Source organism: Bos grunniens, chromosome 3, assembly GCF_055505025.1.
Source record: "Bos grunniens cultivar Pamir isolate PY7600 chromosome 3, Bosgru_T2T1.0, whole genome shotgun sequence".
In the NCBI taxonomy this organism is placed as follows: Eukaryota; Metazoa; Chordata; class Mammalia; order Artiodactyla; family Bovidae; genus Bos; species Bos grunniens.
In genome coordinates this window covers 120,364,043-120,389,195 of record NC_141167.1, presented here as the reverse complement: position 1 = coordinate 120,389,195, position 25,153 = coordinate 120,364,043, and the positions used below count along the sequence as shown (strand labels likewise).

Genomic DNA, 25,153 nt, shown 5'->3' with positions numbered 1-25,153 from the left:
ATCCAGGAGTCCTGAGTTCTGCTGAGGGCTGAGGGCTTCATTTCCCTAAAGCTTCCCCTTCCTCTCCTCCCTTATTTCTGCACCACCTGATGGGCCCCACATCCATTCACAGGTCTCAGCTCTAAGTGTTCTTTGATCTCCATTTCAAAAGCAGAAAGAAGGAAACCTCTGCAATCCCAGTGCTCTATTTTGTTTAAAAATAGATGAAGTGTTCCTATTTTCTCCACCACTCTGGACTCTCCTGGGGTCTTAAATGGCAAATGTAAAAGCCTTTCTCTTTCCTTACTTCTAAGTAGAAGTAAGATTTCTACTTAGGTATTTTTACTACACTGAGAAAAAGACTCCCCACTGCCTCATTAAAACATGCAGCTGGGCCTTCCTCAGCTATTTACATAGCAGGGGATTGTTTTGAGTTCTTTTCCTTCCTGTTTAAAACAAATGTGCCAGTTCCTTACCCACACCGGGTACTTTCCCTAGGTTTCTAGTCCACACCTCAGCCACATCAGTTCTCCCATTTATTTCTACTCCTGGAAGTTTCTTCAAAAGACAGTTAAGCCCAGACAATTCTCTGCACTCTCTCAGATGTGTGGCATATGCAGACTTTCCTGAAATTGGAAGGTTCTGCCACATCCATTTTTACATCTCTAGTCATTACTGAGTAGGGCAATGTTTTGAAAGATCACTTGGTACATTTTCCTTTTTTTCTGTAATTTATTCTTTGCTTCTTCTTCCACCACCCATCAGCCACTCAGACTACTGAAACTTTGACTTAATGCCTAGATGTGACCTAGGATTGGAAAAAAATGCATTGCTCATTTTCAGGTCTCAGTATAAACGTTGAATGTCCCTAGAACCCCACAGACCTGACAGTGAAGCTTTCAAAGAGAGCACATGGTTTTCTCACTACTCCTTAAACTGGACTCTTACTCACACACAAACCTAGAGAGTAGAGCAGAAAGGGAAGCGCAGAGCATGGATGATGCAGGATGGGCTGTTAGGGACATTCCTAACCACTCAGGAGGGACAAAGAACTTTCAGAGTTAGAGTGGTGCTGTGAGCAGTTTAGAAAGAACTGGATTGGGGTCAAGACACCTTGGCCAGGGCTTATCTAGTGACTCAGTGGTACAGAATCCTCCTGCCAGTACAGGAGACATGGGTTCGATCCCCGGTCCGGGAAGATCCCATATGCTGTGGAGCAACTAAGCTCATGCACTGCAACTATTAAGCCTGAGCTCTAGAGCCAGGGAACTGCAACTTCTGAAGCCTCTGCACCCTACAGCCTGTGCCCTGCAACAAGAGAAACCACTGCAGTGAGAAGCCCTCACACTGCAACGAAGAGTCCGCCACTCGCCACAACTGGAGAAAAGCCAGTGCAGCAACAAAGACCCAGCACAGCCAAAAATAAATAAATAAAAATTCAAAATGCACACCTAGGCCTGCCTAGGAGAGAGGCAATAGCCACCCCAGGAAGGGCAATAAAGAAAACAGAAAAAAAGTAGTTATTTGAGAAGATGGAGCCTCCTGGGATTCCCAGACCAACAAGCAACATCAGGTAAAATATCTCATTCCTCATCAAGTGTATAGGAGATCCAGATGTCCTCAGAGACCCAAAGGGTCTAGGGCCTAAGGAAGACCTGGGGTTACATGGAAAAGGAGTAGTATGTTTGGTTCTCATCACTAGGGAAGTGATCCTGGCCACCAGCTGTGGATGCCAGATTAGGCTCAAGGCCAGGTGGGTGCTGTGTCATTAATAGGACTGCCTTACCCCACTATCGGAGAAGGCAATGGCACCCCACTCCAGTACTCTTGCCTGGAGAATCCCATGGACGGAGGAGCCTGGTGGGCTGCAGTCCATGGGGTCGATAAGAGTCGGGCACAACTGAGCAACTTCACTTTCCCTTTTCACTTTCTTGCTTTGGAAAAGGAAATGGCAACCCATTCCAGTATTCTTGCCTGGAGAATCCCAGGGATGAAGGAGCCTGTTGGGCTGCCGTCTATGGGGTCGCACAGAGTCGGACACGACTGACATGACTTAGCAGCAGCAGCAGCAGCAGCAGCAACCCCACTATACTCATCAAAGTGAGAGAGACACAAAAGGCAAAGGCATGAGAAGGGAGAGGAATGAAATTGTGAAAGATTATTGCCCAAATTTCCATCCAATCTGGATGCGTATCCTTGAATGAAATATTGTATGGGTTCTGCTCTAAAATTTCCTGTATAAATATTAACATCTTTTTCCATTCCATCTTTTTTTTTTTAACCTTCTCCCCATTCATACTTCAGTGTGAAAACTATCTTTAATCTCTGGTGTAAATGCAGGTTTAAATATAGACATGCCCTTGAACAGAACTCTGTGGATGCTCCCAGCCATTTTGGGGGCTCTCAGATCTGCATCTGTAGCATAACCAGGACCCCTGAGTTTAACTGAAAAATTGGAGTAGAGGCCCTAGTGGCAGATTGGAGTTACCTCCCTGGCTGTTGACTAGAGAACTGTTCACACTGAGACATGATAATTTCCACCCTGTCCCATGAAGGTTGATGAGGAGGGGTTGGAGGAACTGTCTTCTTTGGACCTTCTCTTCTTAATGTGATGGGAATCACATGAGAAACACATGACATCTCCCAGTGAGCCCCTTCTGAGGGTCTCCAGATGACCCATGGACCCTCCCACCTGGCGTCTGATGGCATCACCTTCATTGATGATCTGTTTAGCTGCAACAGCTGAGGAGAGGTGAATGGGATCCATGAAAATGCTTTCTGTTTCTGCATCTGAGACCATTGAGTACCTGAAAGAAGAGGATATCATGTGAGATGACTTAGAGCATCTGAATGGAAGGTAATCTTTTTAGACAAGAAACCTAGATCCAATTATAGCCATGAGTGGCAAACAATGAGAGATAAAAGGAATGCCTTCTTAAGAATGCAGACCACTGGGTATGCTATGGCTTAGTCACCTACTTATTTTTAGACCAGAATTGATGCCTTGATATGTGATGACGTGGTAGTCTGGGTTGTGGAGGGAAGAGACTGGGGGGAACCTACACTAATGTGGCTCCACTTTCTCTGTGTGTTCCTACCCTTGGATGTACTGCTGCTCCTTTTTCTTTTCCTGTCCCTGCCTCTCTGTTACCATTACGATCAGATGTCCCTACCTGTGCTTCCACCTGGGTTCTGCTAGATTGTTGGGCTGGGTAGGCTGCCACCACTCCCTCCATGCACCGTATCTTCTGCCTGCTTAAAGGCATGGGCTGATGAAGAAGGGCTGGCACAGCACCAAGGGAAGTGTGAAGACGTGATAAACTGCACAGTCCTGATTCTGAATACAAGAAATCCAGGATCTTCCTAAGTCCAGGGAAGCAATAGAGTCACTTAGGTATATGTTAGTTTTCTGGAAAGAATTCAGCAGAGGTGTCCAAAGGGATCTTTGAGGAATATGGTGAATCAAGGGCAGAAACAAGGCTTAGGACATATAATAGTGGGTCCCTGGAAAAGGTGACAACCCACTCCAGGATTCTTGGCCAGAAAATCCCATGGACAGAGGAGCCTGGTGGGCTACAGTCATGGGGTCACACATACATGCATAGTGGTGGGTTCCCTCCTCTCTGATGGGTTCTTCTCTTTTCCAGGTGTCATGGTGAGCTCTGGGTCTTTTTCACTTAGTCTTTCCTTTCCTTTATATCTACAGAGGATTTTTTTTTAAGTGAGAAGGCTTAATGGATACCATTTTCCCACAAAAATTCCATCATGCCTCATTTGTTTTATAGTCAAACCCTCCCTGTACCTCACCCCCTGGCAATCACCAATCTGTTTTCTGTCCCTAAGTGTGGCCTTTTCCAGAAGGTTAAATAAATGTGATAATATAGTAGTCTTTTTGATATGGTTTATTTCACTTAGCAAAATGAATCTGAGTCATCTAATCTATTGCAATAATAGAATAATAATAATAATAGAGTCAATAAGTTGTTCCTTCTTATTGCTGAATAATATTTCATTTCTTAGGCACTGCAGGCTATTGCTGCCATCGCTGTCACACTGCCTGAGTGAAGACGGTGTATTCCATAGGAAAGTATGATACACTTACTGCTGATGTGGTGATACTTTGGATTCTGGTTTTCTTCCTCAATCTGCCTGCTACTATTTACTTTTCAGAATCCTGAAACAGTTGCTGTATCCTTCTGTCCAGGTTTTATAAGGGCAATCCATGGGAGAGTCTGGGTGAAGGGTGTGTTTGTCATCTTTTCCAGAACTGGAAACTTGTACTTTATCTTTTTGATTTTAAAAGTCTGAAGTCAATATGTTTCCTGACTCTTATAATTGACCTATTTTCTCTCTGTGGAAACCAACAGGGTCTCTTTTAGTTTGCAATGTTTAGAAATTTCCTGGTGATGTTCCTTTTTTGGTATTAGTTCTAGAAGGTCTTGTAGGTGATATCCTTTTCATCATAGGGGACTGAGATGCAAAAGTAGGAAGTCAAGAGATACTTGGAGTAACAGACAAATTTCACCTTGGAGTACAAAATGAAGCAGGGCATAGGCTAACAGAGTTTTGCCAAGAGAACACACTGGTCATAGCAAAGACCCTCTTCCAACAACACAAGAGAAGACTCTACACATGGATATCATCAGATGGTCAATATCAAAATCAGATTGATTATGTTCTTTGCAGCCAAAGATGGAAAAGCTCTATACAATCAGCAAAAACAAGACCAGGAGCTGACTGTGGCTCAGATCATGAACTTCTTATTGCCAAATGCAAACTTAAATTGAAGAAAGTAGGGAAAACCACTAGCTTATTCAGGTATGACTTAAATCAAATCCCTTAAAATTTTGCAGTGGAAGTGACAAATAGATTCAAGGGATTAGATCTGATAGAGTTCCTGAAGAACTATGGACGGAGGTTCATAACATTGTAAGGGGGCAGTGATCAAAATCATCCCCAAGAAAAACAAATGCAAAAAGTAAAATGGCTGTGTGAGGAGGCATTACAAATAGCTGAGAAAAGAAAAGAAGTGAAAGGAAAAGTAAAGATAAATCCATCTGAATGCAGAGTTTCAAAGAATAGCAAGGAGATAAGAAAGCCTTCCTAAGTGAAAAATGAAATTGAAATTTGCTCAGTTGTGTCTGACTCTTTGTGACCCCATGGGATTTTCCAGGCCAGAATACTGGAGTGAGTAGCCATTTCCTTCTTCAGGGGATCTTCCCAACCCAGGGGTCAAACACAGATCTCCCACAATGCAGGATGATTTTTTACCATCTGAGCCACCAGGAAAGCCCCTTCCTAAGTGATCAGTGCAAAGACATAGAGGAAAACAACAGAGTGGGAAAGCCTAGAGATCTCTTCAAGAAAATTAAAGATACCAAGGGAACATGTCATACAAAGATGGGCACAATAAAGGACAGAAATGGTATGGTCCTAACAGAAGTGGAAGATATTAGGAAGAGGTGGCAAGAATACACAGAAGAACTGTACAAAAAAGACCTTCATGACCCAGATAACCGTGTTGGTGTGATCACTCACCTAGAGCCAGATATCCTGGAGTGTAAAGTCAACTGGACCTTAGGAAGCATCATTGAGAACAAAGCTAGTGGAGGTGATAGAATTCCAGCTGAGCTATTTCAAATCCTAAAAGATGATGCTGTTAAAATGCTGTACTCAATATGCCAGCAAATTTGGAAAACTCTGCAGTGGCCACAGGACAGGAAAAGGTCAGTTTTCATCCCAATCTCAAAGAAAGGCAATGCCAAAGAATGTTCAAACTGCTAAACAATTGCACACATCTCACACACTAGCAAAGTAATGCTCAAAATTCTCCAAGCCAGGCTTCAATAGTATGTGAACTGAGAACTTCCATATGTTCAAGCTGGAATTAGAAACGGCAAAAGTACTAGAGATCAAATTGCCAATAACTGTTGGATGATAGAAAATGCAAAAGAATTCCAGAAAAACATCTACTTCTGCTTCATTGACTACACTAAAGCCTTTGACTATGTGGATCACAATGAACTGTGGAAAATTTTTCAAGAGATGGGAATACCAGACCACCTTACCTGCCTTCTGTGAAACCTGTATGCAGGTCAAGAACCAACAGTTAGAACCAGACCTGGAACAACAGATTGGTTCCAAATTGGGAAAGGAGGATGTCAAGGCTGTATATTGTCACTCATCCTATTTAACTTTATATACAGAGTACATCATGCAAAACGCTGGGCTGGATGAAGCACAAGCTGGAATCAAGATTACACGGAGAAATATCAATAACCTCAGATATGCAGATGACACCACCCTTATCATAGAAAGCGAAGAGGAGCTAAAGAGCCTCTTGATGAAAGTGAAAAAAAGAGTCAAAAAGTTGGTTTAAAATTCAACATTCAAAAAATTAAGATCATGGAATCTAGTCCCATCACTTCATGGCAAGTAGATGGAGAAACAATGTAAACAGTGCCAGATTTTATTTTCTTGGGCTCCAAGATCACTTCAGATGGAGTGATCTCAGCCATGAAATTAAAAGGTGCTTGCTCCTTGGAAGAAGACTTATGACAAACCTAGACAGCATATTAAATAGCAGAGATATTACTTTGCCAACAAAGGTCCATCTAGTCAAAGCTACGGTTTTTCTAGTAGTCATGTATGGATGTGAGAGTTGGACTATAAAGATGGTTGAGCACCAAAGAATTGATGCTTTTGAACTGTGGTGTTGGAGAAGACTCTTTAGAGCCCCTTGGACTGCAAGGAGATCAAACCAGTCAATCCTAAAGGAAATAAGTCCTAAATATTCATTGGAAGGATTGATGCTGAAGCTGAAGCTCCAATACTTTGACCACTTGATGTGAAGAGCTGATTCACTGGAAAAGACCCTGATGCTGGGAAAGATTGAGGGCAGGAGGAAAAGGGGCTGACAGAGGATGAGATGGTTGGATGGTATCACCAACTCAATGGACATGAGTTTGAGCAAGCTTGGGGAGTTGATGATGGACAGGGAAGCCTGGCGTCTTGCAGTCCATGGGGTCATGAAGAGTCGGACACGACTGAGTGAACAACAACAAAATTATATTCCTTGGTCAATGTTAATCCAATGTGTTGGTTATGGATACCATTTTGAGTGCCTTTTATGAATTTGTAATAATCCTGACAAAATAGGTTTTATTTTTCATGCTTTAAGATGAGGAAATTGTGGCATAGAGAGGTTAAAAAAATTGCCCCAAACAGTAAATAAGTGGGATAGCTAAGTTGCAAACATAGAACAGTCCTGCTCTGAGTCCACTCTTCAGTCCACTGCAATGCATGGATACCATTTTGATTGGAAAGGGGAGGTGAATTGGCTGGTGGAGAAACCCCAGCTGGATCCCCAGGCCCAACATAGACTTTGACGCAGAAAATACTTAAAGAATACTTGTTGAAAACATGGATGGATGGTTGCATGGATTTGGTTGAGTTGAGCTGAGTCCAGCTGAACTGAACGGAGCTAAGTTGTGCTAAGTTTAGCTGAATTGATTAGCAGAACAATTACCTTGTAGTAGACACCCACGTTGGATTTCCCACTTGGGAGAATGATGTAATCAGAACCAGCAAAGATATGAAGAAAGAAATGTCTTCGACAGAAGAAAGGAGTAGCTAATGTCTCTACCCAGGATGTGGCTAAATCTGTCCATGCAGGTCAGCACAATGTGGCATCATCACTGGTAGTTCCTGAGGGATTTCCAAGAGCAACTGCGATGGATTATTCCCAAGTATAACTTGTGACCAGAAGATGCATTTCAAATAAGCATAACTGGGGAGTAAGTGTGACTATTAAGAGTGAAATTTGTGAGACATTAATATCATCCTGGATGCCAGAACTAGAGAGGCTTTTTGAGACCTCTTTGCTTTGTAAAGATAATAAAGAGTAGAACACCCAGCGGGTTGTACACAAGCTGTAAATGTACAGATTTGTTGTTATTCAGTCGCTGAGTCATGTCTGACTCTTTACGACCCCATGAACTGTAGCACACCAGGCTTCCCTGTCCTTCACTATCTCCCAGAGTTGGCTCAAACTCATGTCCATTGAGTCAATGATGCTATCCACCCATCTCATTTTCTGTCACCCCCTTCTCCTCCCACCTTCAATCTTTCCCAGTATATTTTCCAATGAGTCAGCTCTTCACATCAGGTGGCCAAAGTATTGGAGCTTCAGCTTCAGCATCAGTCCTTCCAATGAATACTCAGGGTTGATGTCCTTTACAATTGACTGGTTTTATCTCCTTGCTGTTCAAGAGACTCTCAGGAGTTCTCCAGCACCACAGTTCAAAAGCATCAATTCTTTGGCACTCTGCCTTCCTTATGGTCCAGCTCTCACACCCATACATGACTACTGGAAAAACCATAGCTTTGACTATATGGACCTTTGTCATACAGATTAAACAGTCATTTTTATCCCTGTACCTTCAGCACATGGAAGATGAGTGACCAGACAGGTTTTGATGACTGCATGGATGGTGAGTGGACAGATGGGTAGATGGATGAACACATGGGTGACTGGCTGAATGGACGGAATTCTCGGCAGCCGGCAGGGTGTCCACATACCACCTTGGTGATCAAACTTGATAGTCTCCACGGTCCTGCAGTCTCTGGTCTCTTTCTACTCTCCAGCCTCAGCTTGTGCTGGCTTCCCTTGGGCTCACTTCTTTCCAGTACACTGATTCTCTAGGCTTTCCATCCTCACCAATTTTCCTTTTGTCCAGGCATTTTGCCAAAGCCAGTTTTCACTGCCTGGATAATCAGTCCTCCCCCTCCTCACTGATCTTTCAGGTCTTAGTTTAATCGTCATTTCACTAGGGAAGTTTTCCCTGTTTTCCACCTCTCATTGCACCATACACCTTTTCTTTGAGGCACTTCTATTAATGTAATTTTACATTTATTTATAAAATAATTTGATAAATTGTTTCCTTTAAAAGACCATACCCTCTGTGAGGCAGAGACAACACCTTCTTTATTAGACTCATTAAACCACATCTGTGGCAAAATAGTCTTAGTGCTGTTGGAGTATTTTGTGAGCTGTTAGGTTCCCAGAATCTACTTTAATGTCTGATTAATAGATATTTTCTGATTCACTGACTGACTGAATTTGTCCTCAGGGAAGTACCATATTTAAGGGACTGTGGCAGGTACAATAGCTACAACACAATGGTATTTACAAAGTATTGGCTACTGGCTCATCATTTTACTGGGATGCAAACCCAGGAGCAAACCCAGGAGCAAACCCAGAGTGCTGGCTATCTTGTGTCCATGCTCATTCTCAGCTCTTCTGAGGTCAAGATGTGTACATCTTGGAGGCCTATATTGGAAGTTAGAAATTCTTTTCTTATGGTGGCCCCAGATCCGTGACACCCCCCACATAGAGGGAGTCTTTGTCCCCCTCTCTTGCATCTTGGTGGTTTCTGTGACTGTTCTCACATAGACTATGGTGGGAGTGACACTACAATGTTTCAATCTGAACCTTAAGGATAGCTCCTGGCTCTTGGTGTTCTCTCTTCAGAAGCCCTGAGCTTCCATATTAGAAGTCAAATGACCTGAACCACCCCAAAGCCACCAAGCTGGAAAAGCTATTGACCAACACTCTCTGCCAAGCTCCTAACCAACATTCAGCCATGTGGGTGAGCCTTCTAGAGGAACATCCTTCACCTCTTGGGCCACTCCAGCTGACACCATGCGAAACACAGAGAAGCTGCCCCATCCTGTCCAAATCCCTACCCATAGAAAGAAGACCAAAAAAAAAAAAAAAAAATTATGTCTTAAGTCATAACATTTTGGGGAAATCTGTTAGGCTGCAGGAGATGACAGCAACAACACCATTTCAAGGATTAAGTAAGTAGTGAATTTTGAGCAAATGCCAAGGCATTCTTCTCCCTGATAGTAATACAGAACCTAGTAAATATCGGTGGCTAACCTCAATTTGTTGCAGTTGGGAGGCAACAATAAAATAAGACCAATATGAAAGTAAGACCTAACACTGTTCCAGACCCTGGTGATATTTTGGGCCCAGGACTCAGGGCAGTCTTTTTACAAAAATTGGAATGTAATTGCTTTACAATGTTTGTTTCTGCTACAACAAAGTGAATTAGCTATATGTATATGAATTAGCTGCCTAGAGGAGCTATTCCACGTTCAAGGTCAGAAGGGGTGGCGGTGAGGAGATACCCCTCATCCAAGGTAAGGAGCAGCAGCTGCACTTTGCTGGAGTAGCCGTGAAGAGATACCCCATGTCCAAGGTAAGAGAAACCCAAGTAAGATGGTAGGTGTTGCAAGAGGGCATCAGAGGGCAGACACACTGAAACCATACTCACAGAAAACTAGTCAATCTAATCACACTAGGGCCACAGCCTTGTCTAACTCAATGAAACTAAGCCATGCCCATGGGGCCACCCAAGATGGGCGAGTCATGGTGGAGAGGTCTGACAGAATGTGATCCACTGGAGAAGTGAATGGCAAACCACTTCAGTATTCTTGCCTTGAGAACCCCATGAACAGGATGAAAAGGCAAAATGATAGGATACTGAAAGAGGAACTCCCTAGGTCGGTAGGTGCCCAATATGCTACTGGAGATCAGTGGAGAAATAACTCCAGAAAGAATGAAGGGATGGGGCCAAAGCAAAAAGAATACCCAGCTGTGGATGTGACTGGTGATAGAAGAAAGGTCCGATGCTGTACAGAGCAATATTGCATAGGAACCTGGAATGTTAGGTCCATGAATCAAGGCAAATTGGAAGTGGTCAAACAGGAGATGGCAAGAGTGAATGTCGACATTCTAGGAATCAGCGAACTGAAATGGACTGGAATGGGTGAATTTAACTCAGATGACCATTGTATCTACTACTGTGGGCAGGAATCCCTCAGAAGAAATGGAGTGGCCATCATGGTCAACAAAAGAGTTCAAAATGCAGTACTTGGATGCAATCTCAAAAATGACAGAATGATCTCTGTTCATTTCCAAGGCAAACCATTCAATATCACAGTAATCCAAGTCTATGCCCCAACCAGTAACGCTGAAGAAGCTGAAGTTGAATGGTTCTATGAAGACCTACAAGACCTTTTAGAACTAACACCCAAAAAAGATGTCCTTTTCATTATAGGGGACTGGAATGCAAAAGTAGGAAGTCAAGAAACACATGGAGTTAACAGGCAAATTTGGCCTTGGAATACAGAATGAAGCAGGGCAAAGGCTAATAGAGTTTTGCCAAGAAAATGCACTGGTCATAGCAAACACCCTCTTCCAACAACACAAGAGAAGACTCTACACATGGACATCACTAGATGGCCAATACCAAAATCAGATTGATTATATACTTTGCAGCCAAAGATGGAGAAGATCTATACAGTCAACAAAAACAAGACCAGGAGCTGACTGTGGCTCAGATCATGAACTCCTTAGTACCAAATTCAGACTTAAATTGAAGAAAGTAGGGAAAACCACTAGACCATTCAGGTATGACCTAAATCAAATCCCTTATGATTATCCAGTGGAAGTGAGAAATAGATTTAGGGGCCTAGATCTGGTAGATAGAGTGCCTGATGAAATATGGACTGAGGTTCGTGACATTGTACAGGAGACAAGGATCAAGACCATCCCCATGGAAAAGAAATGCAAAACAGCAAAATGGCTGTCTGGGGAGGCCTTACAAATAGCTGTGAAAAGAAGAGAAGCAAAAAGCAAAGGAGAAAAGGAAAGATATAAGCATCTGAATGCAGAGTTCCAAAGAATAGCAAGAAGAGATAAGAAAGCCTTCCTCATCAATCAATGCAAAGAAATAGAGAAAAACAACAGAATGGGAAAGACTAGTGATCTCTTCAAGAAAATTAGAGATACCAAGGGAACATTTCATGCAAAGATGGGCTCAATAAAGGACAGAAATGGTATGGACCTAAGAGAAGCAGAAGATATTAAGAAGAGGTGGCAAGAATATACAGAAGAACTGTACAAAAAAAATCTTCACGACCCAGATAATCACGATGGTGTGATCACTTACCTAGACCCAGACATCCTGGAACATGAAGTCAAGTGGGCCTTAGAAAGCATCACTATGAACAAAGCTAGTAGAGGTGATGGAATTCCAGTTGAGCTATTTCAAATCCTGAAAGATGATACTGTGAAAGTGCTGCACTCAATATGCCAGCAAATTTGGAAAACTCAGCAGTGGCCACAGGACTGGAAAAGGTCAGTTTTTATTCTAATCCCAAAGAAAGGCAATGCCAAAGAATGCTCAAACTACCGCACAGTTGCACTCATCTCACACGCTAGTCAAGTAATGCTCAAAATTCTCCAAGCCAGGCTTCAGCAATACGTGAACCGTGAATTTCCTGATGTTCAAACTGGTTTTAGAAAAGGCAGAGGAACCAGAGATCAAATTGTCAACATCCACTGGATCACTGAAAAAGCAAGAGTTCCAGAAAAACATTTATTTCTGCTTTGACTGTGTGGATCACAATAAACTGTGGAAAATTCTTCAAGAGTTGGGAATATCAGACCACCTGACCTGCCTCTTGAGAAATTTGTATGCAGGTCAGGAAGCAACAGTTAGAACTGGACATGGAACAACAGACTGGTTCCAAATTGGAAAAGGAGTATGTCAAGGCTGTGTATTGTCACCCTGCTTATTTAACTTATATGCAGAGTACATCATGCAAAATGTTGGGCTGGAAGAAACACAAGCTGGAATCAAGATTGCCAGGAGAAATATCAATAACCTCAGATATGCAGATGACACCACCCTTATGGCAGAAAGTGAAGAGGAACTAAAAAGCCTCTTGATGAAGGTGAAAGAGAAGAGTGAAAACATTGTCTTAAAACTCAACATTCAGAAAACGAAGATCATGGCATCTAGTCCCATCAGTTCACGGGAAATAGATGGGGAAACAGTGGAAACAATGTCAGACTTTATTTTTGGGGGGTCCAAAATCACTGCAGATGGTGACTGCAGCCATGAAATTAAAAAACGTTTACTCCTTGGAAGAAAAGTTATGACCAACCTAGACAGCATACTGAAAAGCAGAGACATTACTTTGCCAATAAAGGTCCATCTAGTCAAGGCTATGGTTTTTCCAGTTGTCATGTATGGATGTGAGAGTTGGACTGTGAAGAAAGCTGAGTGCCAAAGAATTGATGCTTTTGAACTGTGGTGTTGGAGAAGACTCTTGAGAGTCCCTTGGACTGCAAGGAGATCCAACCAGTCCATTCTGAAGGAGATCAACCCTGAGATTTCTTTGGAAGGAATGATGCTCAAGCTGAAACTCCAGTACTTTGACCACCTCATGCGAAGAGTTGACTCATTGGAAAAGACTCTGATGCTGGGAGGGATTGAGGGCAGGAGGAGAAGGGGACGACAGAGGATGAGATGGCTGGATGGCATCACTGACTCGATGGATGTGAGTCTGAGTGAAGTCTGGGAGTTGGTGATGGACAGGGAGGCCTGGTGTGCTGCGAATCATGGGGTCGCAAAGAGTCGGACATGACTGAGCAACTGAACTGAACTGAACTGATGTACTGTGTCCCTTCCTTCTTGATCCTTCCTCCCACCCCACCCGCATCCCACCCCTCTGGTCATCACAGAGCCGAGCTTCCTGTGCTATACCGCCGCTTCTTACCAGCTATCTCTTTTACACATAATCGTTTGTGTGAATGTTGTCCTAGGCTCCCTTCCCCCCGTATGTCCACATCTGCTCTCTACATCTGCATCTAAATCCCTGCCCCGCAAATGGGTTCATCTGGAGCTGGAGGAATCAGGCTCCTTGACTTCAGACTATAATATAAAGCTACAGTCATCAAGACAGTATGGCACTGGCACCAAAACAGAAATGCAGACCAATGGAACAGGACAGATAGCCCAGAGATAAACCCATGCACCTATGGCCATCTTATCTTTGACAAAGAAGGCAAGAATATACAATGGGGAAAAGACAGCCTCTTCAATAAATCATGCTGCAAAAACTGGACAGCTACAGGTAAAGGAATGAAATTAGAACACTTCCTAACACCATACATAAAAATAAACTCAAAATGGATTAAAGACCTACATGTTAGACCAGAAACTATAAAACTCTTAAAGGAAAACATGGGCAGAACACTGTATGATATAAATCACAGCAAGATCCTTTTTGACCCACCTCCTAGAGTAATAAAAATAAAAACAGAAATAAACAAATGGGACCTAAAGAAACTTAAAAGCTTTTGCACAGCAAAGGAAAGCATAAGCAAGGTTAAAAAAATAACCCTCAGGATGGGAGAAAATATTTGCAAACAAAGCAACAAAGGATTAATCTCCAAAATATATAAGCAGTCTCAGTTTTAACATATCAACATTTCATAAAACTAGATTCAGAGTCTTAAATTTTATATAAATTTGAGTTACATTTCCATTTCAATGATATTTATTAAAGGAGTTTTACTTTTTTATTTATTAATGCATAAAGTGCATGCAGACTTAGCTGTGTTGACTCTTTGCGACCCCACAGACTATATTTCACCAGACTCCTCTGTCCATGGGACTTCCCAGGCAAGAATACTGGAGTGGGTTGCCGTTTCCTTCTCTAGGGGCTCTTCTCGACCCAGGGACTGAACCCGTGTCTCCTGTACTGCAGGCGAATTCTTTACTACTGAGCTATCAGGAAAGCCCTTATTTATTAATTGTTAATAAAATAATTACCTTGTTTCTTAAGGGTCAGTATTATTTTAAAATGAGATTTGAGTTGATGAGGGGGATCAAATCAAAACCTTGAAAGGGTAATTAGCCAAGAATTCTCGTGTTACTGTGGGGATGATAAGGACTTCCTCCTAGCATGGCCCTCATTCTCCCAGAGATCTGTTTCCTTTGTTCCTCTGCAGGTCTCCAGGGCTCTGCATTCAGGGAGGTGACAGGCACAAACTGAAAAGAAATGCAGGAGAAGCCCTCACCTGTCAGGTGTGCAGAAAGAGCGAGTCAGGAGCTCAGCAGGTGGTGTCCCCCGGGGTCCCCACCGGGTACTCTTTCTTCGAGCCTTTGATCCTGGCATTTTCCCTAAACAATGTTGACTTCAGAGTGTGTGGATTTGATTTCACATGACAAATACCAGGAACTAACAGCCTGTCCTAAATATACTTAAACTCTGAGGCTGTACATTTGATAGGGGAGTATTTGAAATTAAAATCTGAAAATAGAAATGGTGGAGAAACATTCTTCATTCTTGTTGGTGGTAAAGACTGAACTCCAGCTCATGAGTCAGTGAATCTGAGAAATCACATTTGAAGACAACCCAATACACTTTTGAGAAGTTGGAGGTTTATGATTGAGAAAAGAGGGAAGTTACGCTCAAATGCCCCTCCCCTACCCCAAAATGCATCTGTTTTGACTGCTGATGCAAAAATTCAAGCCGCAGTAAACTCAGCTCAGCATCCTCCAGTGTTAAGGAAGGATGTAAATTTCAAGTGCTTTTATGAGTTAACCTGTTATGAGAGGAGGAGATGGAAACCTAATAGTCCTCAGACTATTTGGTGGAGACACAGTTTACTGAGTCTATTAAAGAAGGTGTGGGGCTAGGACTTGAAATGACCTGAATGGAGAACAAGTGTCCCAGCGGCATTGTGAAGCTGCTCTTATTTTCTACTGAGAAGCAGGACTACAGAGAAAGAAAGGAGGAAGGAGGCTGAGATCTCAACAAGTGGCCCTGTTTATATTTGCAAGGTCAGTGAGACAGCGGCTCTAGAGGTTTTGATTTATGACCGTGTCTGTACTTCCACCCGCATGCCTGAGATGGAGTGTGATGACACAGTGTGATTGGAAAGCAGCAAGGGCTGGCTGTTCAGAAAGGCTGGCAGGGAAGCAGAGGCTCTAGGATCGATATACACCTCATCATAGGATCAGGAAGCAGCAGCTAAAGAGCCTTGAAGGTGAATTGAAGATAAATAATAAAGCAGAGTTTGATGGACTTCCTAACCAAGAGCAGAGATGGGGGCAGCTTTCGTTAAATCGGTGTTTTTCAAAATTGCAGACTGTGACCTATTATTGTATCATAAAATCAATGGGTCGCACCTAGCATCTGGAAAAGAAAAGAAAAGAAAAAAAAGAATAGAGAATGGTACCATCCATTTTAAAGATAAATACAATTTTTGAAACCTTTTTAAAATTTACACAAACCTATAAGCATATGCTGTGAGTAAATGGTATGTCCCACTGTGGATTACAGTTGGCAAAGTTTGTAAGCCAGGTCTTTAAATCAGTTGCCAGGTTGTCAAGACCCAAAATGGAGTGAAATTGGGATCCTTCAACCCAGATCCCCTGACAGCTGGTCACTTCCTTTCAGTGAGTCCCTTGGAAATGAAATGGAGGCAGAGGCCCAGGAGTGGGTGTCCTCCTTGATTTGGCTTTTGTAAAAAAGGAACAGATTTCTGAGCTTCAGTGAAAGTGACCATACAGGCAAAGTTCAGGCTCCAAGGAAGAAGAGAAGTCACCAAAGCAAATCTATTTTTAGCAAGCTGCTTCTAGCAAGCTTTGTGAAAGAGGCATGGCAGAAAAATTTTCATGGGAAAAGATATATGAAACAGCAAAGGTATGTGAGAGGAGCCATTTCTCAAGGACGCATGACGAGGACACACAGACCTGACGTGCCATGCCCCGGTCTCTTGCCACCCCCGCCCACCCACCAGACATGCAGGCCTCAAGATAAGAGGGGCAAGCAAAGCACAGCTACGGAGCTATGCTGAGAGTGAAGGGGAAAATGCCACCGAGAGAGGCAGCCTGACATCAGTGAGAAGTTCCAAAACACTGCAAAGGCTTGGAAAATCAGATGTGAAGTCAGAGCAAGAAATGGATTTTTGACTTGGGAAAAAATTAAGGAAAACAGAAAAACATTATTCAAATTAGAATAATAGAAGGATAAAGAAGTCTGATCCTTTATTTGGAAAGGAAGAGAAAACGGGTCATAGCTGAGGAGGAAGAGAAGCAGCAGATGTAGGCTCCAGACCCTCTGTGTGGGCAGGCTTGGCGGGCAGCAGCCTCCGGTGATGGAGGGCCTGTCTGGAGGTTGGTTTGCATCGCAAGCACACCAGTACTTCAAACTGCGGGGTTTACTGGGGAGGTTTGATGGAGGTTATGGACATGGGTGAAGGCTCCACCAGGCGGCCCCACTGGATATGGGGTTTTACATTTTAATGTTAACTCACGAATTACCTCAGGAAATTTGCCCAGATGGAAGATAGGTGACTCTCTAGCTACAGGTTTTCCTCCAGAGAAAGTGACACACAGCAGTTAGATTTGAATTTAAGGTGTTTGAGGTCAGGGTCTAACTCAGGCAAAAATAGAAGACTTGACACCTCTGTCTACTGTCTACACCCCTTTCTCAGGTCCTTTACTCACCCAGGGATGAGATTTGCAGATGAGGCTGGGAATGTTATGACTCCCTGCTGGGACAGCAATCACACCTCATCCCCGAATGAACTCTGCCCTGTTGGCTATGCCTGTTTGCAGCACTAGGTGGACTTTTGCAAATCTCTCTCCTGGTTCCACAGAACAGAGTACAATTGTATCACCCCAGGGCTGAATCTAAAGTTACAATGGGTTGAATGATGGCCCCGGCAAAGATACATCTCCCAGAACCTGCGAATGCAAGCCTTTTTGGAAAAAAGATTGTTGCAGATTAGTTAAGTCAAAAACCTTGAGAAGACACTATCATGGATTCAGTTCAGTTTAGTCGATCACTTGTGTCCGACTCTTTGCGACCCAATGGACTGCAACACTCCAGGCTTCCCTGTCATCACCAACTCCTGGAGCTTACTCAAACTCAAACTTTGAGTTGGTGATGCCATCCAGCTATCCCAATCTCTGTCGTTCCCTTCTCCTCCTGCCTTCAATCTTTCCCAGCATCAGGGTCTTTTCAAATAAGTCAGTTTTTCGCATCAGGTGGCCAAAGTATTGGAGTTTCAGCTTCAGCATCAGTCCTTCCAATGAATATTAAAGACTGATCTCCTTTAGGATGGACTGGTTGGATCTTCTTGCAGTCCAAGGGACTCTCAAGAGTCTTCTCCAATACTACAGTTCAAAAGCACCAGTTCTTTGGTGCTCAGCTTTGTTTATAGTCCAACTTTCACATCCATACATGACCACTGGAAAAACCATAGCTTTCACGAGACAGACTTTTTGTTGGCAAAGTAATGTCTGTGCTTTTTAATATGCTATCTAGGTTGGTCATAGCTTTTCTTCCAAGGAGCAAGCATCTTTTAATTTCATGGTTGCAGTCACTATCTGCAGTGATTTTGGAGCCCCCCAAAATAAGATCTCTCATTGTTTCCACTGTTTCCCATCTATTTGCCATGAAGTGATGGGACCTGATGCCATGATCTTAGTTTTCTGAATGTTGAGTTTTAAGACAACTTTTTCACTCTTCTCTTTCTCCTCTTCACCTTCTCCCTTAAGGGTGGTGTCATCTGCGTATCTGAGGTTATTACTATTTCTCCTGGCAATCTTTATTCCAGCTTGTGTTTCATCTAGCCCAGCATTTTGCCTGATGTACTCTGCATTTAAGTTAAATAAGCAGGGTGACAATATACAGCTTTGACATACTCCTTTCCTGATTTGGAGCCAGTCTGTTGTTCCATGTCCAGTTCTAATTGTTGCTTCTTGACCTGCATACAGATTTCTTAGGAATCAGGTAAGGTGGTCTGGTATTCCCATCTCTTTAAGAATTTTCTGCAGTTTGTTGTGATCCACACAGTCAAAGGCTTTAGTGTAGTCAATGAAGCAGAAGTAGTTGTTTTTCTGGAACTCTCTTGCTTTTTCAATGTTCCAATGGATGTTGGCAGTTTGATCTCTGGTTCCTCTGCCTTTTCTAAATTCAGCTTGAACATCTGGAAGTCCATCGTTCATGTACTGTTGAAGTCTGGCTTGGAGAATTTTAAGCATTACTTTACTAGTGTGTGAGATAAGTGCAATTGTGTGGTACTTTGAGCATTCTTTGGCATTGCCTTTTTTTTGTATTGGAATGAAAACTGACCCTTTCCAGTCCTGTGGCCACTGCTGAGTTTTCCAAATTTACTGACATATTGAGTGCAGGACTTTCACAGCATCATCTTTTAGGATTTGAAATAGCTCAGCTGGAATTCCATCATCTTCACTAGCTTTGTTCATAGTGATGCTTGCTAAGGCCCACTTGACTTCACATTCCAGGATATCTGGCTCTAGGTGAGTGATCACACCATCATGCATATCTAGGTCATAAAGGTCTTTTTTTATACAGTTCTTCTGTGTATTTTGAAGTAAATATCTTCTTTACTGAATATCTTCTCCTTCTGTTAGGTCCATACCATTTCTGTCCTTTATTGTGCCCATCTTTTCCCAAAATGTTTCCTTGGTATCTCCAATTTTCTTGGAAAGATCTCTACTCTCCCATTCTGTTGTTTTCCTCTATTTCTTTGCACTGACCACTGAGGAAGGCTTTCTTATCTCTCCTTGCTAATCTTTGTAACTCTGCATTCAAATGGTTATATCTTTCCTTTTCTCCTTTGCCTTTAGCTTCTCCTCTTTTCTCAGCTATTTGTAAGACCTCCTCAGACAACCATTTTGCCTTTTTGCATTTCTTTTTCTTGAGGATGGTCTTGATCACTGCCTCCTGTACAATGTCACAAACCTCCATCCATAGTTTTTCAGGCACTTTATCAGATATAATCCCTTGAATCTGTTTGTCACTTCCACTGTATAATCGTAAGGGATTTGATTTAGATCATACCTGAAACGTCTAGTGGTTTCCCCTTCTTTCTTCAATTTAAGTCTGAATTTGTCAATAAGGAGTTCATGATTTGAGCCACAGTTAGCTCCCGGTCTTCTTTTTGCTGACTGTATAGAGCTTCTCCATCTTTGGCTGCAAACAATGTAATCAATCTGATTTCAGTATTGACCATCTGGTGATTTCACGTGTAGAGTCTTCTCCTGTGTTGTTTGAAGAGAGTTTTTGCTATCACCAATGTGTTCTCTTGGCAAAACTCTATTAGCCTTTGCCCTGCTTCATTTTATACTTCAAGGCAAAATTTGCTTGTTACTCCAGTATCTCTTGACTTCCTACTTTTGCATTTCAGTCCCCGATGATGAAAAGGACATCTTTTTTTGGGTGTTAGTTCTAGAAGGTCTTATAGATCTTCACAGAACCATTCAACTTCAGCTTCTTCAGCATTACTGGTTGGGGCATAGGCTTGGATTACTGTGATATTGAATGGTTTGCCTTGAAAATGAACAGAGATCATTCTGTCGTTTTTGAGATTGCATCCAAGTACTGCATTTTGGCCTCTTTTGTTGACTATGTGGGCTACTCCATTTCTCCTAAGGCATTCTTGTCCACAGTAGTATAGTAGTCATCTGAGTTAAATTCACCCATTCCAGTCCATTTTAGTTTGCTGATTCCTAAAATGTCAATATTCACTCTTGCCATCTCCTATTTGACCATTTCCAATTTGCCTTGATTCACAGACCTAACATTCCAGGTTCCTATGAAATATTGCTCTTTACAGCATTGGACCTTGCTTCCATCACCAGTCACATCCACAGCTGGGTGTTGTTTTTGCTTTGGCTCTGTCTCTTCATTCTTTCTGGAGTTATTTCTCCACTGATCTCCAGTAGCATATTGGACACCTACTGACCTGGGGAGTTCATCTTTCAGTGTCCTGTATTTTGCCTTTTCATACTGTTCATGGGGTTCTCCAGGCAAGAATACTGAAGTGGTTTGCGATTCCCTTGTCTGCTGCTGTTAAGTCGCTTCAGTCGTGTCCAACTCTGTGTGACCCCAAAGACGGCAGCCCACCTGGCTTCCCCGTCTCTGGGATTCTCCAGGTAAGAACACTGGAGTGAGTTGCCATTTCCTTCTCCAATGCATGAAAGTGAAAAGTGAAAGTGAAGTCACTCAGTCGTGTCCGACTCTAGCGACCCCATGGACTGCCACCCACCAGGCTCCTCCATCCATGAGATTTTCTAGGCCAAAGTACTGGAGTGGGGTGCCATTGCCTTCTCCATTCCCTTGTCTAGTGGATCACATTTTGTCAGAACTCTCCACCATGACCCGTCCATCTTGGGTGGCCCTATACTGGAGTAGGTAGCCTATCCCTTCTTCAGCAGATCTTCCTGACCCAGGAATCAAACTGGGGTCAACCTGCATTGCAGGCAGATTCTTTACCAACTGAGCTATGAGGGAAGTCCATTCATGGATTAGGGTAGACCATAAATTCAGTGGCAGATGTCACTTAAAAAGAACACAAGAGCTGTAAGAGTTACTTATATATTCTGGAGATTAATCCTTTTGTCTGTTGTTTCATTTGTGATTATTTTCTTCCATTCTGAGGTTTGTCTTTTAATGTTGTTTATTATTTCCTTTGCTGTGCAAAAGATTTTAAGTTTGAGTAAGTTACATTTTTTGTTTTTAATTTCCCTTACTTTAGTCATAGAGGACCCTGGTGTGATGTATGTCAAAGAGCATACAGCCTATGGTTTCCTCTAAGACCTGTGACTAACTCATGTTGATGTATAGCAGAAGCCAACACAACATTGTAAAGCAATTATCCTCTGATCAAAAATAAATAAATTTATATGTGAAAAAAGGGCACAAGAGAAGACAGAGAAAAGACGACCATATGAAGACAGAGGCAGAGGTTGGAGCTACACTGTCACAAGCAAGAAACTCCTAGAGCCAACAGAAGCAAGGGAGAGGCAAGGACAAAGTCTTCCCTGGATTCTTTGGAGGGAGGGTGTTCCTGCCAGCACCTGGATCTCAGATTTCTGGCCTTTAAAACTGAGAGAGTATGTTTGTGCTGTGTGTGTGTGTGTGGTTTTTAAGCCACTCAGTTTGTGGAATTTGTTACAGAAGCCCTAGGAAACTAGCACTGGGACTCTGCTGGTGGGATATTTGCTCTTCCACACATAACTTAATTTAAAAAAGGCTCAAGCTTTTAGCTAAAGAGATAAAACAAGGAGGATGGAATTTCAGGCATTTATTAAGTACAGGGAGGATTGCTCAGACTTGGGTGATGATCTGTTGCTTAGAATGGGCTTCCCGGGTGGCTCAGTGGTAAAGAATCCACCTGCTAATGCAGGAGATATATGTTATATTGTAATAATGTAGGTTATATATTATATATAATATAAATAATATATATTTTACTATATTGTTTAATTTCTGTCACTAGGTAAAACTGATATCCCAGTTTTATGACTACATTATTTATATAAGCTTTTGTGGCTAATAAGTGGCAGAGCAGAGCTGACCTTAATTTTGGCCTTAATTACACCATTTTCACTCTTCCCCCATCACTATATAGGCTTCTAGAAGAGAGTTTTATTAATAATTCTCTTTCCATAGCTTTAAAAAGCCCACAGTTTTACTTAAGGTATAATTATTACACATACAGCACATATTTAAAATGTACAGACTGGTAAAGTTTGATACACAAATAAGTGAGATCATTACCATAATCAAAATTGTGTGGTTTCTCTTTTACTGGGTTTTGAGAGTTTTTTAAATGTATATTTTGGATATGAGCTCATTATCAGATATGTGATTTTCATTTTTTTCTCCCAGTTTGTGAGTTGCTTTTTCATTTTTAAAGATACTGTAGATATTCACCTGGGCTAGTTTAAGGCTCGGAGAAGGCAATGGCACCCCACTCCAGTACTCTTGCCCGGAAAATCCCATGGGCAGAGGAGTCCATGGGGTCGCTAAGAGTCGGACATGACTGAGCGACTTCACCTTCACTTTTCTCTTTCATGCATTGGAGAAGGAAATGGCAACCCACTCCAGTATTCTTGCCTGGAGAATCCCAGGGACGGGGGAGCCTGGTGGGCTGCCATCTTTGGGGTCGCACAGAGTTGGACACGACTGAAGCGACTTAGCAGCAGCAGCAGCAGTTTAAGCCTGGTTCTGTACAGTGCAGTGGGGTTGATTGGATGATGACTCAAAAGTCAGTGCAGCTGTACTAATTTATACCTCAGATTTTATGATAATAATTGCAGGAAGGGATAGCCTGTGAAGTGTCACTGTGTGTTTCACTTTCTTGAACATTTCTGAAAAGGGCTAGTTGATTTAGGATCAGCTACTAAAAACCAACTGCTAAGGAGTATACAGTGGAGAAGGAAATGTCAACCCACTCCAGTATTCTTGCCTGGGAAATCCCATGGACAGAGGAGCCTGGTGGGCTGTAGTCCATGGGGTCACAAAGAGTTGGACGTGACTGAGCGACTTCACTTCACTGAGAGCCCAGAGAAAATGTGCTGTCTCTGTGGGACCTTACTTTTCAGGAGTTCAGCCCTTTTCATGTGTAAGTGGGGCTTTAGGGTTGAGCCTGTTTTTGTCTAGAAGGGGGACTGGCAGCTGGAAGGACTAAGAACTGGATGCTGCTGGAATGTCTCTATTAATCAATGTTTGTGTCCTGCTGCCAGCTCACTTTATGTGAGACTCTGGAACCGGCAGAACCAGCTCTCCCTGCGGTGACCCACCTTCTGCCTTCACACCTGGCACTCACTGATCGCCCTCTCCAGCCAATGACCTCAGAAGCTCAATCACACCAAAGTGACAGACACTTAATAAAACACCTAGGTCAGTATTTTAAAATATTCACCAGACTTTATTTATCTAGCCTACTATTAATTAGACAGTTCTTCATGTTGCTCAAACATTCCAAATTCTTAATGACTGTTAGCTGCTAAAGCATTCTAGTATTAGTACTTCTCTTCTGGTGCACATATATACTTACTTCTGTTAAGTATGTATCAGGAATAAGCCTGCTGGGCCGTAGGACATGCATGTGTTTAGATACTGCTGCTGCTGCTAAGTTGCTTCAGTCGTGGCCGACTCTGTGTGAGCCCATAGATGGCAGCCCACCAGGCTCCCCTGTCCCTGGGATTCTCCAGGCAAGAACACTGGAGTGGGTTGCCATTTCCTTCTCCAATGCATGAAAGTGAAAAGTGAAAGTGAAGTTTCTCAGTTGTGTCTGACTCTTAGCGAACCCATGGACTACAGCCTACCAGGCTCCTCTGTCCATGGGATTCTCCAGGCAAGAGTACTGGAGTAGGGTGCCATTGCCTTCTCCTGTTTAGATACTAGGAAACAATTTTCCAAAGGGTTGTACTAATTTACCCTCTTACCAGCAATGAACAGGAACATCTTGTTTGCTTCACATCCTCATTAATATTTGCTATTGTCAGTGTTTAATTTTAGGCAGTCTGGTGAGTATCGTACTATCGAACTGTGGTTGTGGTTTGAATGTCTGTCATCCATATATTTCAATATATCCCATCCCACTTGCTCTCTTGTAAGTGTCACCTTGATGCCTCTCCAGGGGAGTGGTGGAGTTCATGTTGTCTCCTTTTGAATATTTGTTTCATGTGACTTTCTTTCTGAGGCTAGATCATGAAAATCAATGAACTTCCATGCTATTCTCTTAGATACTAACTCTTGAAATTTCTACTGTGTATTTTGTCTTTAATGATTTCTAGCTTAACTCTGCAATGATCAGAGAACATGTTTTATATAATTTCAAGCATTAAAAACTTGTTGATATACATATGACCCAATGCATGTATGAACTTTTTGGTTAAAAATTCCATGTGCACATGATAAGAATCTATCTCTTGCTATTGTTGAGTATATATTCTATAAATGCAAATTAGGTTAATTTTATTTATTTTTTATTTACATTTCTTATATTTTTTATTTTTTCCCCTCATTCTATCAGTTGCTGAGATTGTGCTTTTTAAAACGTACATTTGACTAAGATCGTGAATTTTACTTTTTCTTCAGTTCTGTCAATTCTTTGCTTTACATATTTTGAGGTTACTTTATCAGATCCTAGAAATTTTAATAATTTAAATGAATATACCTATTATATAGCGAATTTGAGTATTCTGAAACTTTAAGGTAAGGTTTTCTTTGTCTGCTATCAGTAAATCACTTCACTGGCTTGCTTCTGGCCAGTGTTCGCAATTACAGCAGTGGGTACTTCCCAAAGAGGGCCACGATGTATCCCATCCCACTTGTTCTCCCTACAACGTGACCCTAATACGCCTTCAATGGAATGGTAGAGTCCGTGTTGCCTCCTCTGAACTTTGGTGGTCCTGTCTGTGACTTCTGAGGCTAGATCATGAAAATCAATGCACTTTTGTCCTATTGTCTTGGAATTCAG

At 42.3% G+C, this 25,153-nt stretch overlaps 1 protein-coding gene across 3 annotated transcripts in view; it reads right to left on the bottom strand.

The window, feature by feature from the left end:
* The window catches only part of STYXL2 (serine/threonine/tyrosine interacting like 2), a 78,971-nt gene that overhangs the window by 36,826 nt on the left and 16,992 nt on the right, over nucleotides 1-25,153 (bottom strand). For 2 of the 3 annotated variants that reach the window (XM_086393901.1, XM_086393899.1), the window contains exon 3: nucleotides 2,692-2,786. In XM_086393901.1, coding sequence (XP_086250027.1) covers nucleotides 2,692-2,786 — 95 coding nt within the window. Of the gene's footprint in view, nucleotides 1-2,691; nucleotides 2,787-14,920; nucleotides 16,042-25,153 lie in introns of all 3 variants that reach the window. The other variant, XM_086393902.1, reaches the window with a different exon arrangement.